The sequence below is a fragment of the Symphalangus syndactylus genome, chromosome 6 (genome assembly GCF_028878055.3).
Source record: "Symphalangus syndactylus isolate Jambi chromosome 6, NHGRI_mSymSyn1-v2.1_pri, whole genome shotgun sequence".
Classification (NCBI taxonomy): Eukaryota; Metazoa; Chordata; class Mammalia; order Primates; family Hylobatidae; genus Symphalangus; species Symphalangus syndactylus.
Genome location: NC_072428.2, coordinates 48266204 through 48280231, shown reverse-complemented (window position 1 = coordinate 48280231; position 14028 = coordinate 48266204). Strand labels below are relative to the sequence as shown.

At 54.1% G+C, this 14028-nt stretch overlaps 2 protein-coding genes across 5 annotated transcripts in view; one reads left to right on the top strand and one right to left on the bottom strand.

Annotated features, from left to right (window-relative positions):
* Nucleotides 1-14028, top strand: part of TUB (TUB bipartite transcription factor) — an 88470-nt gene that overhangs the window by 68532 nt on the left and 5910 nt on the right. For all 4 annotated transcript variants that reach the window (XM_055282532.2, XM_055282531.2, XM_063641129.1 and 1 more), the window contains 8 exons: nucleotides 3467-3518; nucleotides 3924-4086; nucleotides 7874-8017; nucleotides 9305-9472; nucleotides 10492-10607; nucleotides 11066-11263; nucleotides 11551-11663; nucleotides 12591-12708. In XM_055282532.2, coding sequence (XP_055138507.1) covers nucleotides 3467-3518; nucleotides 3924-4086; nucleotides 7874-8017; nucleotides 9305-9472; nucleotides 10492-10607; nucleotides 11066-11263; nucleotides 11551-11663; nucleotides 12591-12708 — 1072 coding nt within the window. The remainder of the gene's footprint in view (nucleotides 1-3466; nucleotides 3519-3923; nucleotides 4087-7873; nucleotides 8018-9304; nucleotides 9473-10491; nucleotides 10608-11065; nucleotides 11264-11550; nucleotides 11664-12590; nucleotides 12709-14028) is intronic.
* RIC3 (RIC3 acetylcholine receptor chaperone) overlaps nucleotides 7841-14028 on the bottom strand; it is a 77424-nt gene continuing 71236 nt past the window's right edge. Inside the window, exon 9 of the transcript XR_010121305.1 lies at nucleotides 7841-7987. The gene's annotated coding sequence lies outside the window, so the exon portion shown is untranslated. The remainder of the gene's footprint in view (nucleotides 7988-14028) is intronic.

The following is a 14028-nucleotide window of genomic DNA, read 5'->3' as shown; positions in this document are numbered from 1 at the left end:
TCCATCAGCGCCCTGTGTCTCATCTGAGTCTCCTGGCGGGGCTGCAGCTGGCAGCCTGGGCTTGGCAGTTATTCCATAATTGGAGCTGAAGTCATTAAAAAGCCATTACTGTCTCCTTGTGTGGTTATCGTTTAGTGCAGCCTAGAACAGTGCCCATCAGAAACAGGCAGGCTGGGGAAGTGTCGGTGAGAAAGGAAGATGCCTTAGGAATGGTGCTGGGGTGGAGATGAGGAGGAAGGGCCATCTGGGTGGGGGCGGAGAAGGGAACTGGGCCTATTGAGGAAGCCAGGGGAGCTTCTGCTGTCCCTGGAGACAGCCATCGTGGTTGCCCTTGGTCTCCGCAACAGCTGCTGTTGGCTGGGGATTCTTTGTTATTCACCAGGGCGGGTTGTTGCGCACTTGTCGTTAGCTAGGAACACCCACCTGGTATAGGCTTGTCACTGCTAGGTAATCGTGGTCCATCTCGTCCCCTTGCAGCTCTTCTAGAACACTGCTTTACCAGGAATTGTGCCCACTCTCAGAGCCTCCCCATTTTAGTAGATTTAGTGTGTAGACCCTCCTAGCTGGGTCTTGCTCAGCCAGGCACAGGTGGCTTCTCCCCGGTGGCCGCCCCCCAGCCGTGCATGCTCCTTTCCTTCTGTGTGCTTGCACATGCCTGCTGGTGGGTGAGGTGGTAGGTGGCTCTCTAGGTACTTTGGGGATGTCTGAGGTTTCTGGAACCTCTTTTCAGAAGCCTAGCCCTTGTGTTCATCCATATTTCTCTGAAGGCCAGTGGTTAAGTCCTTTCTACCTGTTATCTTACCTGGTAATCAGGGTTACCGAAGCCTGTGGCTCTTTATCATTCTCCCCCATCAGGAAATGGAGGTGGAGGCAGAGGAGGAGAAAGGAATGTTTTCATGGAAAGCAGCCTCCTGCCTCCGGCATAACTGTGCATAGTCCATGGCAGTGGGACAGTGGCCTATGGTAGGGAAATGTGCCCCCTGCATGGATGAGAGCATTAAAAGGCACTGGGCAGTAAGGCCACTATGGCTGGAAATACTTTTTGTCAGTTGAGCAGCTGCTGTGACCCAGCATTTCCAGAGGTGGCATTGCTGATGTGAGTCTTACCTCTCAGCTGGATGTCCCCTTTTCTAAATGACTCTAGATGTGAGCGTCAGCATCATAGAAGGCATCTTTGTCTTGCTCAGCCAAGCCCAGGGCTGGGGATGGCCCAGGTGACTGCCCAGTCCCTGCCCTCTGAAAGTGTGAGTGGCTTGCGACAACCTAGAAAACTGTGGAATGGCCCCTCCTGCTGGCACAAAGGGAAGCCAGCACTGTCTTGTGGAGGTTGCACCGGGGCCAGGCCACTGGCTTATGACAGTGGGGTTTATAGCTGCCCTGTGCCCAGGCACAGAGCTTGGCAAGCGGAGGGAGCACAGTTGGATTCCAGACCCTGTTGCTCCCGTCAGCCAGGGGCCACTGTACAGAGCTTAGACTGCATTTTTCACGTGTGTCCTGAAAGTTGTGATGCGTATGCACTGTGCGTGTGGCTGACCACGGGGGACACTGGTGTTCGGGTCTGACCCTTTCAAGTCCGTCTGTGGGCAAATGCTTTGACTTTGCTTATTCAGTCAGGCTGCTGGCTTGAGCTGTAGAGATGGGAGGGTTGTAGCCTCTCAGGCCTGGCAGGGCCCTCAGGCATTTTGCGCTCTGGTCCTGAACCCTTTCTTCAGAAGTCTTCACGGCAGTCCTCCAGCCTGGGTGCGTGCCTTCCACAATGGGATGCCCACCCTCTCAGCCAGCTGGAATATTTAGGGACCTGGTTGCATCCTGTGGTCCTGGCAATGCCCTCAGGGAACCCCAAATGCAGCTGTGCCCTCTTAGACAGATGGGCTGTTTCAGGAAGAGCGAGGCCTAGAAGTATGGCTCTTGAGCAGGGTTTTCTCCTGTGCTCTGGCAGCTGAGGGTTTGGTGAATGAGGCTGTTCTGCACACAGCCCCAGATCACAGTTGGGGCTCCTCTGACATGCAGAGCAGCCCATGGGTACAAGGAAAGACCTTCCCAGATGTCAAGTAGGCAGGACACCTGCTAGTTAAAAACATGCATAGCCCTCATAGATCGTGGCCAAGGTGGTGGGCAGTCTGTGATATGGGGGCTTCCTTCTACCCTCTGATGGCTCCCTTGGAGATGCAAGTAGTTTAAGGCTCATGTAGGTGGTCAATGATTGTTCCAGCTAGAAAGGGCTAGCCATCAGGAGGAGGTGAAAGTGGCTTCACTTTGTCCTCAGGGTGATGTGACCTCATGTTTCCCCTTTGCACGCACACTGCGCTCACCTTCACACAAGCACACCCACTTCTTCACAGGTGTCTGCATGCATGTGTGCACACACGAGATATTCACACACTTCCTTATGGCCTCACACAAACCTAATGCACTCAGGCACGCCTGTGCAGGTACCCAGACACAGTCTGGTTCAGGGGCAGCTTCAGAATAACTGGGCCAGGGCCGCCTGGGGCTTCCCAGAGCTCAGATCCTCAGGCTCCAACCTCACCTCATGCAGCTGTACACACCTTGGCCTTTATAGCATTTGGGCCTAGGTCTCATGCATGTGTCTCTGGCTAGCAAAAAGCTAAGTGATTTGAGTTACCAGCTCCCTACTTGTGCCCTGCCTTCCTCAGAGGCATGGCCAGTGTGGGTGAGATGAGGTTCCCTGTCCCAAGACTTGTGGGGCTCAAGAATTTGATGTCCCCAGGGCTGCCTGTGCCATGTCTGCAGCCCGGGAAGGACCTGGTGGCTGGTTGCTGGGCTGTACATTGATGTGTTGTGTCCACCCTGCAGACACCTCTGTGTGGCCCAAACCCTGTACGCTGAGGGACTGGTTGGTCTCTTAGCTTCATTCTCTCAAATGAGGAGGAGGACCCTCTGCCCTCTTTAAGTGGGGAAGGGGAGTAGACAAAGTCAGCACTCCACTCTGCCCACCTGGAAAGCTAGGAGTTTGCTTTCAACGGATGGGGAAAGGGTCTGCCCAGAGGATGCAGCCTCCTCTAGAATGGTAGAAAGGAAGGAAAAGGCTGGGGCTGGTGAGATCCCAGTAGGGAGCTGGAGGGAGCAGCCCCCTGGGTTTGTTTGAAGCCTGGCCTTGGGCCTGGCTTGTTGCTGGGATGCCCTCTGGATAGTTCTCCTGGATCTCAGTCAGGCCCGGCCCTGCTCAGGGATCTGAGGGGAGGGTCTCATCCGTTACTTACTGGGGAGTCCTTGGGGAAACAGGGGTCCTAGCAGGCTTCCAAAGTGGCAGCTCAAGCCCTTTGGTTCAAGCTGGTTTCAAGCTGGCAGGCTCCACCCTTCCTCCTTCTACCATGTGGGCTCACTGAGTCCCAGCAGCCATGATGGGATGGGTTTAAACGGTCCAGATATGCTGGGGGTGGGCTCTGTGCTATATCCTGGCACCTCACGGGCAAGCCCTGAAAACCCCTCTTTCGCTCTGCAGTGTCTTAGATGATGAGGGCAGAAACCTGAGGCAGCAGAAGCTTGATCGACAGGTGAGTAGGCCTGGGGCCGGGTGGAAGGGAAGAGTCTGGGCTGGGATCTCCGAGGGCAGAGGGGCAGGGCTGTCCATCTTCCCTGGATGATCCTGTCTGATTGGGGGATGGGATTCCCATGTGGAAGAAGAGGTGCACTCTCTCCCAGCTCAGCACTAACCCTGCCGCAGCACATGGGCTCCTGCCGTCAGGCAGCTGGGTGACTGTAGTTGGAGGGCTGGCTGTGCTGTGATCCTGCCAAGGCAGCCACCTTGGCCCTGTTTTGCCTCCCTTTCCTGGACCCCAAGTGTTGGGATGCCAAGGACATGGGGCCTTGGCCCAAGGTGGGCTGTGGACCCCCTGATAACTGGGAGCCCTCCCTTCCTGGTGGAGGCAGTGGGTCAGCCAACCTCTGTGCCTCCATAGCGGGCCCTGCTGGAGCAGAAGCAGAAGAAGAAGCGCCAGGAGCCCCTGATGGTGCAGGCCAATGCAGATGGGCGGCCCCGGAGCCGGCGGGCCCGGCAGTCGGAGGAACAAGCCCCCCTGGTGGAGTCCTACCTCAGCAGCAGTGGCAGCACCAGCTACCAAGGTATACCTTGCCTACTGCCCCACATCCCGTCACTGCTTCGGGGAGCCCGTCACTTCCTGCCCACCTAGGCAGGTGCAGGCTGGTCCTGACGGGGGGTGCCCAGGCTGTGTATGGCTTCCAGCCCAGGCAGACAGCTGAGTAGGCAGGGCAGAGGGAAGACGGACCCGTAGCCTTGGGCGCCTGTGTATGCTCCAGCTGACACCTCCTGAATCAGACACTGAGGCCAGAAGGCTAAACCTTTTATGAAGCCAGGAGTTCAGAAGTCCAGGTTTTGATCTGGAGCATTTCACTGAGTGCAGGAGGCAGCTTCTAAGAGTAGATGACCTGCTCCCCACCAGTAGTCTACATCCTGAGAGGAATCCATCTCACTGTCCTGCCCCATATCAACCAGTGTCTCAGTACGAACGCCGTTTCCTTCCCTCTCTGCGCTGTGTCTGCCTGGCTTCTGACTTGCAGATCCCCCTCTCTGGCTCACAACTCCTTAAGAGCTGGAGTGACCTGGAGCCTCCAGCTCCCATCCTTAAATGTTCCAGGTCTCGGCAGAGCCCAGTTGGGAGAAATTCTCTGCAGCTCATCCTGGAGAGAGAATGGCTTCAGCACATCTCTGTTCTCGGGACCCGCTTTCCTGCTTGGGTTAGTTTAAGGGTAGGCCAGGCCAGACTGAGGGGTTGGGGTCTCTGAGCTCGAAAGGAGGACTCAGACTCAGTCTCCACTGCCCCCTGCTGGTGCTAGTAATCCAGGCTGCTACTTCATTAAATAGTAATTCTAAGAAGGTTGCAGGCATCTGGCTTTTGCAGTTAAGAACCTTAGCAGTCGTGGTGCTCCCCTCCTCCTGTGGCTTCTTTATGACCTGGAGCCTCCAGATACATCAAACTCCTGGTAGTTGCCTCACCTCAGGGCTAAGCTTTTTCATCTAACTGCTGGCCCATACCCTGCCTCGCAGTGTTTTAGGTTCTTCTCTGGGTTCCACTGACCCATAGCTCCCTGAGCCCTTTGTCTGCACGTTGGAGGGCAGCAGGTGAGACTCATTTGCCTGGTGCCCAGTTTGTGGCTGGGCACACCATACAGGCTCGGTCCCCTCTGTGTGCATGTGTGCCCTCCAAGGAAGCCCACTCCGTTTCTTCAATAAAGGCTGGCTGTACATCTGCTAGTGGCTAAGTACAGTGCTAGAGGCTTTACCTGCATTATCTTGTTTCATCCTCACAGGAACTCATTATCCCCACATAATCAGTAAGGATGTGGGCTCTGAGGGGCTCAGTGACCTCCTCATAGTACTCTGCTAGTGAGCAGCAGGGCTAGAATTTGAACCCAGACCTAACAGACGCCAAATGGTCTCTCCCCCATAGTGTGTTGCCTCCCTGATGAAAAGCCCCTTCATGCTAATTCCCGTGTGTGTGTCAGTTCAGAACCCTGGCCATACCTGGTATGTCTGTACTCTACTTGAGAGGCCTTCAGAAAAGGGGACCAGGGACCTCAGCCCAGCTGTCTCACAGAGGCAGCCCCGGCTGCTCCTCACAGAGTTGGCCCCAGCCCCACCCTTTGCTGGCAGCCACCTCCTACACTTCCTTTGTGAGTGCCATCCCAAGGGTGGTAGTGGTACCCTGCCAGGAAGGCGGCCACTGTTCTGGGTCATATGGTGTGTGGCCTGTGGTTGTGTGGCATCACAGCCCCAGCTCTGCCAAGCCTGGCACCTGGGTGAGTGAGGCTGCATACAGAATAGGGGCCTGCACCCAGGATTGTGGGCCCTGCCAATTTGTGCCAGAGGCTAACATCGTGAGAGGTCATTGACGCGCAGTCATTTTGGAAGGTACTTCTTGGCAGCTGTGTTCCAGATGATGTCAGGTCATCAGAAAGACTGTGGTACAAGTAGCGCCTCTGGCATAAGTGCAGGACTGAAGTCAAAAGACAGTTTCTGTGCTAGGTGGCTCACGCCTGTAATCCCAACACTTTGGGAGGCCAAGGCAGGAGGATCGCTTGAGGGCAGAAGTTCAGGACCAGCCTGGGTAACATAGCGAGACCCCATCTTTAAAAAAAAATAGCAGGGTGTGGTGGCACGTGCCTGTAGTCTCAGCTACATAGGAGGATCACTTGAGCCCAGGAGTTCAAGACTGCAGTGAGCTATGATCGCGCCACTGCAATCCAGCAAGAAAAAAAAGAGAAAAAGATAGTTTCTGGTCGTGCCACTACCAGTTAGTTACCTGCTCGCTTGTGACTGGGACAAGCCATTTACCCTCTCTGGATCTGTTTCCTCCATTATAAAATGGGGAAAGTTCTCTGTCTTAGGGCTTCGGAACTCGAAGGAGCCATGGTGTGTTCCAAGGTCCAAAATCAGGGAATTGCTATTCCTTGCTGACATTCCAGACTGGACTGGGCCTCCACAACCTTTTTCACAGAGGACATTTGAACATGTGACATTTGACTTCTGGGAGGTGCCTACTGCTTCCTAGGGGCCCAGTCTTTGTCCAGGTCCAAATGGTGGACAAAGCTCTGGGGAGGCTGCTGCACATACACGTGGCCTAGCCGGGAACTGGTGTTTCCAGGCCACTCCCACCCTGCCTACAGCATTAGTTGCCTCCCTCTCTGCCCTCTACTGGCTACAGGCGTTAAATTCAGGGGATCATTCCAAGAGGAAAAGGAGGGAGTTTGATATACATTAGAGCTCACAGTTTATCCTGGTTTTTTGACCTGCTGGCTATACCCATTCATGTTACACATTCATTTCTTAAATATTTGTTGACGTTTGTGTCAGGCTCTGGGTTAGAGGCTGTAGGTCCCAAGTGAGCACAAATGGGTGTGGTCCCTGCCTTCATGGACCTTACAGTCTAGGTGGAGAGACAGTGTTAAACAGACGGTCACGGGTGTGCTTTGTGGAAGGAAGCCAAATTCTGTGAGTAGATGACAACACCTGCTCTGACGAGGGAGGCAGGCACAGCTTCCCTCGGGAGGTGACATCCAAGCTGAAATCTGCAGGATGAGTGGGAGCTGATCACTGAGGGGGGCGAGGGGGAGGGCAGTGCACGCAGCAGGAGCAAGGGCCCTGTGGCAAGAAGGAGTGCGGTGCATGTGAGGCAACAGACCAGCCTGGTGTGGCTGCAACTCTTGGTGCCTCAGAGGTGGGGAGTATGTGTTTAGACCTAGGGGAAGGGAGAGAATGTTGGTCTTCATCTTAAGAGCAATCAGAAACCATTCAAGGATTTTGAGCAGATTGGGGCTCTGCAGTATGGAGAATTTGGAGGCCACCAGCTGGGACCCTTCTGAGACCTCACTGTTGGTGCTTATAGCTTCTTGTATCCCAGAGTTGTTCTGAGCACTCCTACACCCCAGCCTCCCATGGGCTCATCTCCGCAGAGCCCCCTCGTAGGCTCCCTGGAGTGCTTGCCCTGGTTGTGGTTTCTTCCAGAAGATGCAGCCTTTGTTCTTTCTTCACCATCTTCAATGGCCACATCCTCTCAGACATTGTCCCTGCCCCTGTTCAGGCTCAGTATGGTTTGGTGGCCCAGAACTTCTGAGTGCGCACTTTGTTGGCTGATCACAGGTTTTAGTCTGGCTGTTGACTTGATTACACTGGGCTGGGGGTGCCGCCTTCTTCCAGCTGGGCCTGCCCTGGAATCTTTGCCTAGTAGAGATGAGTGGGCCTGATCCTGTGGGCTGTAGAAGTGGTACAGGGGCCCTGGTGGGACTCGGGATGCAGTCGAAAATGCTGTGCTGGGGACTGTGTTCAGGTGGGAGCTCTGGTCTCACCCAGTGCCTGTTTCTCTCTCTCCGTCTGGGGATGTTTCCTGAGCAGTTCAAGAGGCCGACTCACTCGCCAGTGTGCAGCTGGGAGCCACGCGCCCAACAGTACCAGCTTCAGCCAAGAGAACCAAGGCGGCAGCCACAGCAGGGGGCCAGGGTGGCGCCGCTAGGAAGGAGAAGAAGGGAAAGCACAAAGGTCAGCTCACATTCTCTACAGCCCTCTCCAGCAGGCCTGGCCTCCACTGTAGGGCTGGGGAAGGTTTGTCCTCCTGACTTGGAGGGGAGGGATAGGATGAACAGCCTCAGGGAAGACACAGACTGCCACTCTGGGCGCCCCCTTCACAGGCCTCATCTAGCTTGGGAGGTGCCTGGGCTGCCTCTGGGTGTGGGCATGCCCACCACACTTCCAGGAAGTGAAGTCCTGCTCAGCTGTGGCCCAGAACCACTGTTCCCCACCTCAGCTACCTTGGCCTGAGCACCCTTTATCATGACTCCTCAAGGAGGCTCTCACCCAGCCTGGACTAGGACACTCACTGCACTGGGGGCTGACTGCTTCCCAGGCAGCTTGCCCCATCCTTGTGCAGCCCTCGCTGTCAGCTCTTCATATAATGTGGACTTCCCTTGACTCCATATTCTAGTCCAGGTTCCACCCTCTGGACCACACACCAGCCTGTTCCTTCTGCTCCTCTTTCTCCAGAAAAGACCCCTAAAGATTAAGGACAGTGATGGTGGTACCTGCCCGAGGTCCTGTCTCTTGGCTACACACCACATTTCCTCAACTTTTGTTCATGGACAGTGGTTTCCAGGCCACTGCGTCATGGTCGGACAGCGATGTGTCACAGGCCATGGGCTTCTGGAGCTGGCCGAGCACTCTGGGCATAGCTCAGTACGCGGGCAGGGTGGCTGCCACCTGTGTGGGTCAGGCCTTGCTTCTGTTGTTGAAGCTCTGTGGTAACGGGCAGGAAAGCTGACGTGGGATGGGAGATGCTCCACTTGGGAAGGCGAGTGGATGCCAATTGCAATCTTTTTCAAGGGGCCCATGTTTTTAATGATGTATGTGAGTTACTGCATGTGTGTATGTGTGTATATTTGTGAAACAAAACACCAGCATTGATCACTTGTAGCTGGCCGTGTCCATGAATGATTGCCGGCCTTGCCTATGGTCTGGATCAATCCTTGTTCTCCATCTTGTTTTTTCCACTGTGCAGCTGGTTTTGCCATCTGCTTTAAGGATGTGAGGTATTGTAAACCAACCCTCGGCAATTAATTTGGGGGAAGAGCAGAAGAAATGAAGCCCACATCCCTTAGTAGCTTACCAGTTGTTAACAGGCTGATGCAATCATTAGTTTTATAAAAATCAGTTTTGCAAATAGTTTTGCAGAAGGTCTCCTCACTCTTCCCTCATCCCCTTCATGGACGTCTGAGAATCCAGGCCCTCCTCTCCTCCTCCTGGATGTAACTCAGGAGTGTCCGTGGCCTGCAGGCACCAGCGGGCCAGCAGCACTGGCAGAAGACAAGTCTGAGGCCCAAGGCCCAGTGCAGATCCTGACTGTGGGCCAGTCAGACCACGCCCAGGATGCAGGGGAGACAGCAGCTGGTGGGGGCGAACGGCCCAGCGGGCAGGATCTCCGTGCCACGATGCAGAGGAAGGGTGAGCCCCATGGGGGCCCAGTGATACCCCCAAAACTCAGTCCTAGGTTCTCAGATGCACCTTTCTCTGGGAGCATGGCCTTCCTGTGTCTAAGCCCCTCCCTGGCCATGGTGGGTGAGGGTGGGGCACACTTTGGAGACAAATGAGAAACTCTTAGGCAGGGCCTCTGCTAAGGCCCCAGGTAGGCCCAGATTTGGGGGCAGATTTCCTTTTCCTTTTGCTCCTTAGAAAAAGCTCCTTTTGCAAGAAGTTTCCCATATGTTTGCTGAGCTAGTGGGAGCAGGGCCAGGATACCAAGAGACAGGGTAGATCCTCCCTGGAAACCTGCTGTTCAGTTTTCCCACCACAAGCCCTGCCCTAGGGAGCCCCTGGTGCAGGGTGGCAGAGGGAAGAAGCCTGGCAGTGCCACACATTGTGAGGAATCTAATCAAGGATGGCTTCCTATACAAAGGACTTTGAGACAACTTGAGGATGGGGATGGCATTCCCGGGGAATGGCAGGCGGGAGGACAGCTGAGATAGAAACTAAGGGCAAAGATGAGGAGTCAGTGGGTCCTCTCCACATTGGGCTGAGGAAGGAGCTGAGGCCTGTGCCCTGGCAGATTCCGTGGCCTATGCCAGCCAAGACCTCTAATAGGCCTGAGGTCAGAAATGGAGGTTCCCAGTTCAAGGTGAGCTCAGTGCAGGCCCTGATAGACAAGAGACAGTGGCAGAGTGGCTGCTAGGAAGTGGGGTAATGTAGGGACTCAGCTGAAACTGGGTGGTGGGGATATATCCTGAGGATTGTGGCCAGCCCCGGCTCATGTGTGCATCTGAGAGAATATCCTTGTATATCTGGACATGTGTGGGAATATATGTGTGAATGTGAGTCTATACGTGTACATATGGCTAAGAGTGTGTGCATAAGTTTGTGGGGGTACAGGTGAGTCAGTGTCTAAACGTGAGTATGTGACCATGTGTATTTCAGGGGCAGGGTAGACTTCTCCTCATTCATCCCTTCTTATTCTCTCCTTGGCCCAGGCATCTCCAGCAGCATGAGCTTTGAAGAGGATGAAGATGAGGAGAATAGCTCCAGCTCCTCCCAGCTAAATAGTAACACCCGCCCCAGCTCTGCTACTAGCAGGAAGTCCGTCAGGGTGAGTGAGTGAGTCTGCATCCATAGCAGTTTTTGGACGACTGCTCATCCGTTAGAGGTGGAGCGCATGTGAAGAGATGATGGGGAGCTGACTTTCTTGGGGTTGAGGCTGGACTCGTATGCCTTTAGGAGCTTCTCTGCTGGCCTCTTATGTCCCTCTACCTTGCCTCCTAACCTCTTCAGCTTGGCCAGCAGGGTGATGTGTGGGGGGAGCTGCAGTTGGACAGGATGACCTCTGAGGACCTTCTGTATCTCCCATCTCCACCTCTAGGAACTGTTGAGAAGAGGGCAGGGCTGGGAAGATAGCTCCTGACCCCAGGCCCAGGCTGGCCAGGCCCCAATCCCAGGATCCTTCCCTCTCTCCCACCGCCACATTAGGAGGCAGATTTGGATCCCAGACCACCAATTTGGGCTGCTTAGGGTCTTTGGGGCTCAGGTGCCTATTCTGCATCCCTGTAGGAGGCAGCCTCAGCCCCTAGCCCAACAGCTCCAGAGCAACCAGTGGACGTTGAGGTCCAGGATCTTGAGGAGTTTGCACTGAGGCCGGCCCCCCAGGGTATCACCATCAAATGCCGCATCACTCGGGACAAGAAAGGGATGGACCGGGGCATGTACCCCACCTACTTTCTGCACCTGGACCGTGAGGACGGGAAAAAGGTAAGGTTGGTCTGGGCATGTTATCATCTAGGCTTTTACAGCCCTTTGAAGTCCTAGCGGCTGAAATGTGACTGGAAGTCTCATATCTACCACTGACCTCTCCGTTCCTCAAAGAAACTGCCTTTGTGTCTGGTCAGTGCATATCTTTGTGTTTTCCAGTGCATCTGTGTGTGCACACATATGTGCGTTTGGGAGGTGACGCAAGGGAGAGTCTGTGTGAGTGGCTCTCATGACTGTGTGCAGACCACAGGCTGAGTCTGGAATATGACCTCATTCCATTCCCCAAGGTGTTCCTCCTGGCGGGAAGGAAGAGAAAGAAGAGTAAAACTTCCAATTACCTCATCTCTGTGGACCCAACAGACTTGTCTCGAGGAGGGGACAGCTATATCGGGAAACTGCGGTACTAGCATTCCCCTAGGAAGCAGGTGGGAGTGGGAGGGAGGGGCAGGGGCAGGTTCTCTGTAGAGGGCCTGAATCTTCCTGAAGGAGATCTAGGCCAGGGATGGATACTCTCCCACAATCCTCTCTGATAATCACATCCAACTGGAGGCCTATGTCTGTGCCAGCCTAGAGCCAGACTTGGAGATGGGCCTCACACACCCGACCCCAAGCTGTTCCCAGGAGGTGGGTGCAGGCCCACCAAGAGTGATGGATCCAACCCCAGGGTGTCACTGATAATACAGGCCACCATGGAAGAGCTGCCTTGGCTCCATGGTCAATGCCAAGGGACAGGGCTGAGAGTGAGCTCTTGAGGGAAGAGACACACAGCAATCTTGAGGGTGGGGGGCAGTGGGGAAGGGGCAGGAAGGCTCTGAGCCTAGGCCTCCAGGTGGGGGCAGTGGGGAGGTAGGGTTTGCTGAGGAACAGAGTACCAGATTTGGGGAGCATAAATAAAGATGAGAGGTCAGGAGCTGAAGCTGGAGATGGGGCTGGACTGAGACTTAGGCTGGCTGCGACAGAGGAGATCCCATCCTCTCTCCAGGGTGCTAAGCCTCTTCCACTGTCTTATCAGATGCCATTCTGTTTGCTCACCTCCCATGAGAACTCCCATGTTCCCCCAGATAAATCTTCTGAAGAATCCTGACTGACCTCCCTGAATTGCTCTCACCGAACTGAAATGCACTTTGAGTCAACTCAGAGCAAGTCCAGGCCTTCTGCCCACGAAGTGTCTTCAAAGATGTGGATTCAGTGAGCAGTATGCTTGCCTGGGCCTGCTCCTGGCCCAGCCCAGAATGTTTTGCAGGCTCCTCACAGGACAGACGATGAGCTGTTCCCTGCTCTGGGGCAGAGGGTGCATGACTCTATGCTGATTGTGCCTTTATTTCAGGTCCAACTTGATGGGCACCAAGTTCACTGTTTATGACAATGGAGTCAACCCTCAGAAAGCCTCATCCTCCACTTTGGAAAGTGGAACCTTACGTCAGGAGCTGGCAGCTGTGTGCTACGTGAGTCCTAGGTTCGGGGGTCTCTGATTTCCAAGGTAGATACGAAATCCAGGACTTGATGCCTGATCTAGGGGCTATCCCATCTATCTTAGTGGGTAGACAAGGCTGTGTGGAGAGGGGCTGTCCTCTGTGGAGTGTTCCTGGCCTAGGACAGGGGCTCTGGCTCTCTCCTCCTGACTTCAGAGCTCACACCACAGCCGGCCATCTGCTTGGGGAGCTCAGAAAACCAGGCCTGGCTCTCTGCAGTCCAGGCAAGGAGTCTCTTAGACAGAAGGAGACGGTAGGCCTGGGTTCTTGTCTGTGCATTTCCCAGATCATCCCTCTGGCATGCCAGGTTCTACATGGATTACAGGGCACTTTGTCATCTCACTGAACGTTCAACCTAAGAGGTAGATCCTATTTTCTTTATAGATGAGGAAACTGAAGCTCAGCTGCAGACATCACACAGCTCAAAAATGACCAAACTGGAATATAAATATAGGGGATTACTCTACCTCTTTGAACCTTTTTCATTTTTAAAATCAGGGGTGGGTATCTCATCAACCTGGGCATGGGCACTTCTTGGAGGCCATCAGTAAGTAATCCACAGCTACTTTGTATGATCCTGTGGTGCCACCTGCTGACCAGTTTTGGGGAGGCAGCCTGAGTCTTCAAGTTCTTACTGAGCTCCAACTATGCATACTGTTTGAGGCACTAAGGATATAGTAATGAACAGACATAAATGTATACCTTTATGGGACTTAAAGCCCTAGCAGGGCAGACAAGCTATGAAACAGATCTATCAGTGAAGTAAGTATGTTCTTTATAAACACTAAGAAGAAAAAGTAGGGGAGGGGAGATAGGAAATGTCAAGGTATGTGTGAGAATTTCAGAATGGCAGGGAGGTCGTCACTGAGGTAGCTCGTGAGTAAAGACCAGAAGGAAGTGAAAAACAGCAGTGTACATGTCTAGGGGACACAGTGAGGGCAAAAGTCCTGAATACCCAGCATGAAGAAGGAATGGAGTGGATACCAGGGAGTAAATGGTGAGGAGAGTAAGGTCATGGGGCCACGTGCAGGTGAAGTCACATCTCCAGCTTTTACTTGGAGTGAGCTGGGGAGCCACTGGAGAGTTCTGAGCAGAGGAGAAAGATCACCTGACTTAATCTGCCTGAGCACTGGCTGCTGTGTTGAGAACAGATGGTGGGAAGGAAGAATAGGAGGGCCAAGAACAGAAACCAGGAGTCCAGGTAAAGGCTGTTAGAATGATCTTGGTGAGAGAAGCTAATGGTGAAAAGTGGTGGAAGTCTGGGTATAACTGGAAGGTAGAGCTGACAGAAAC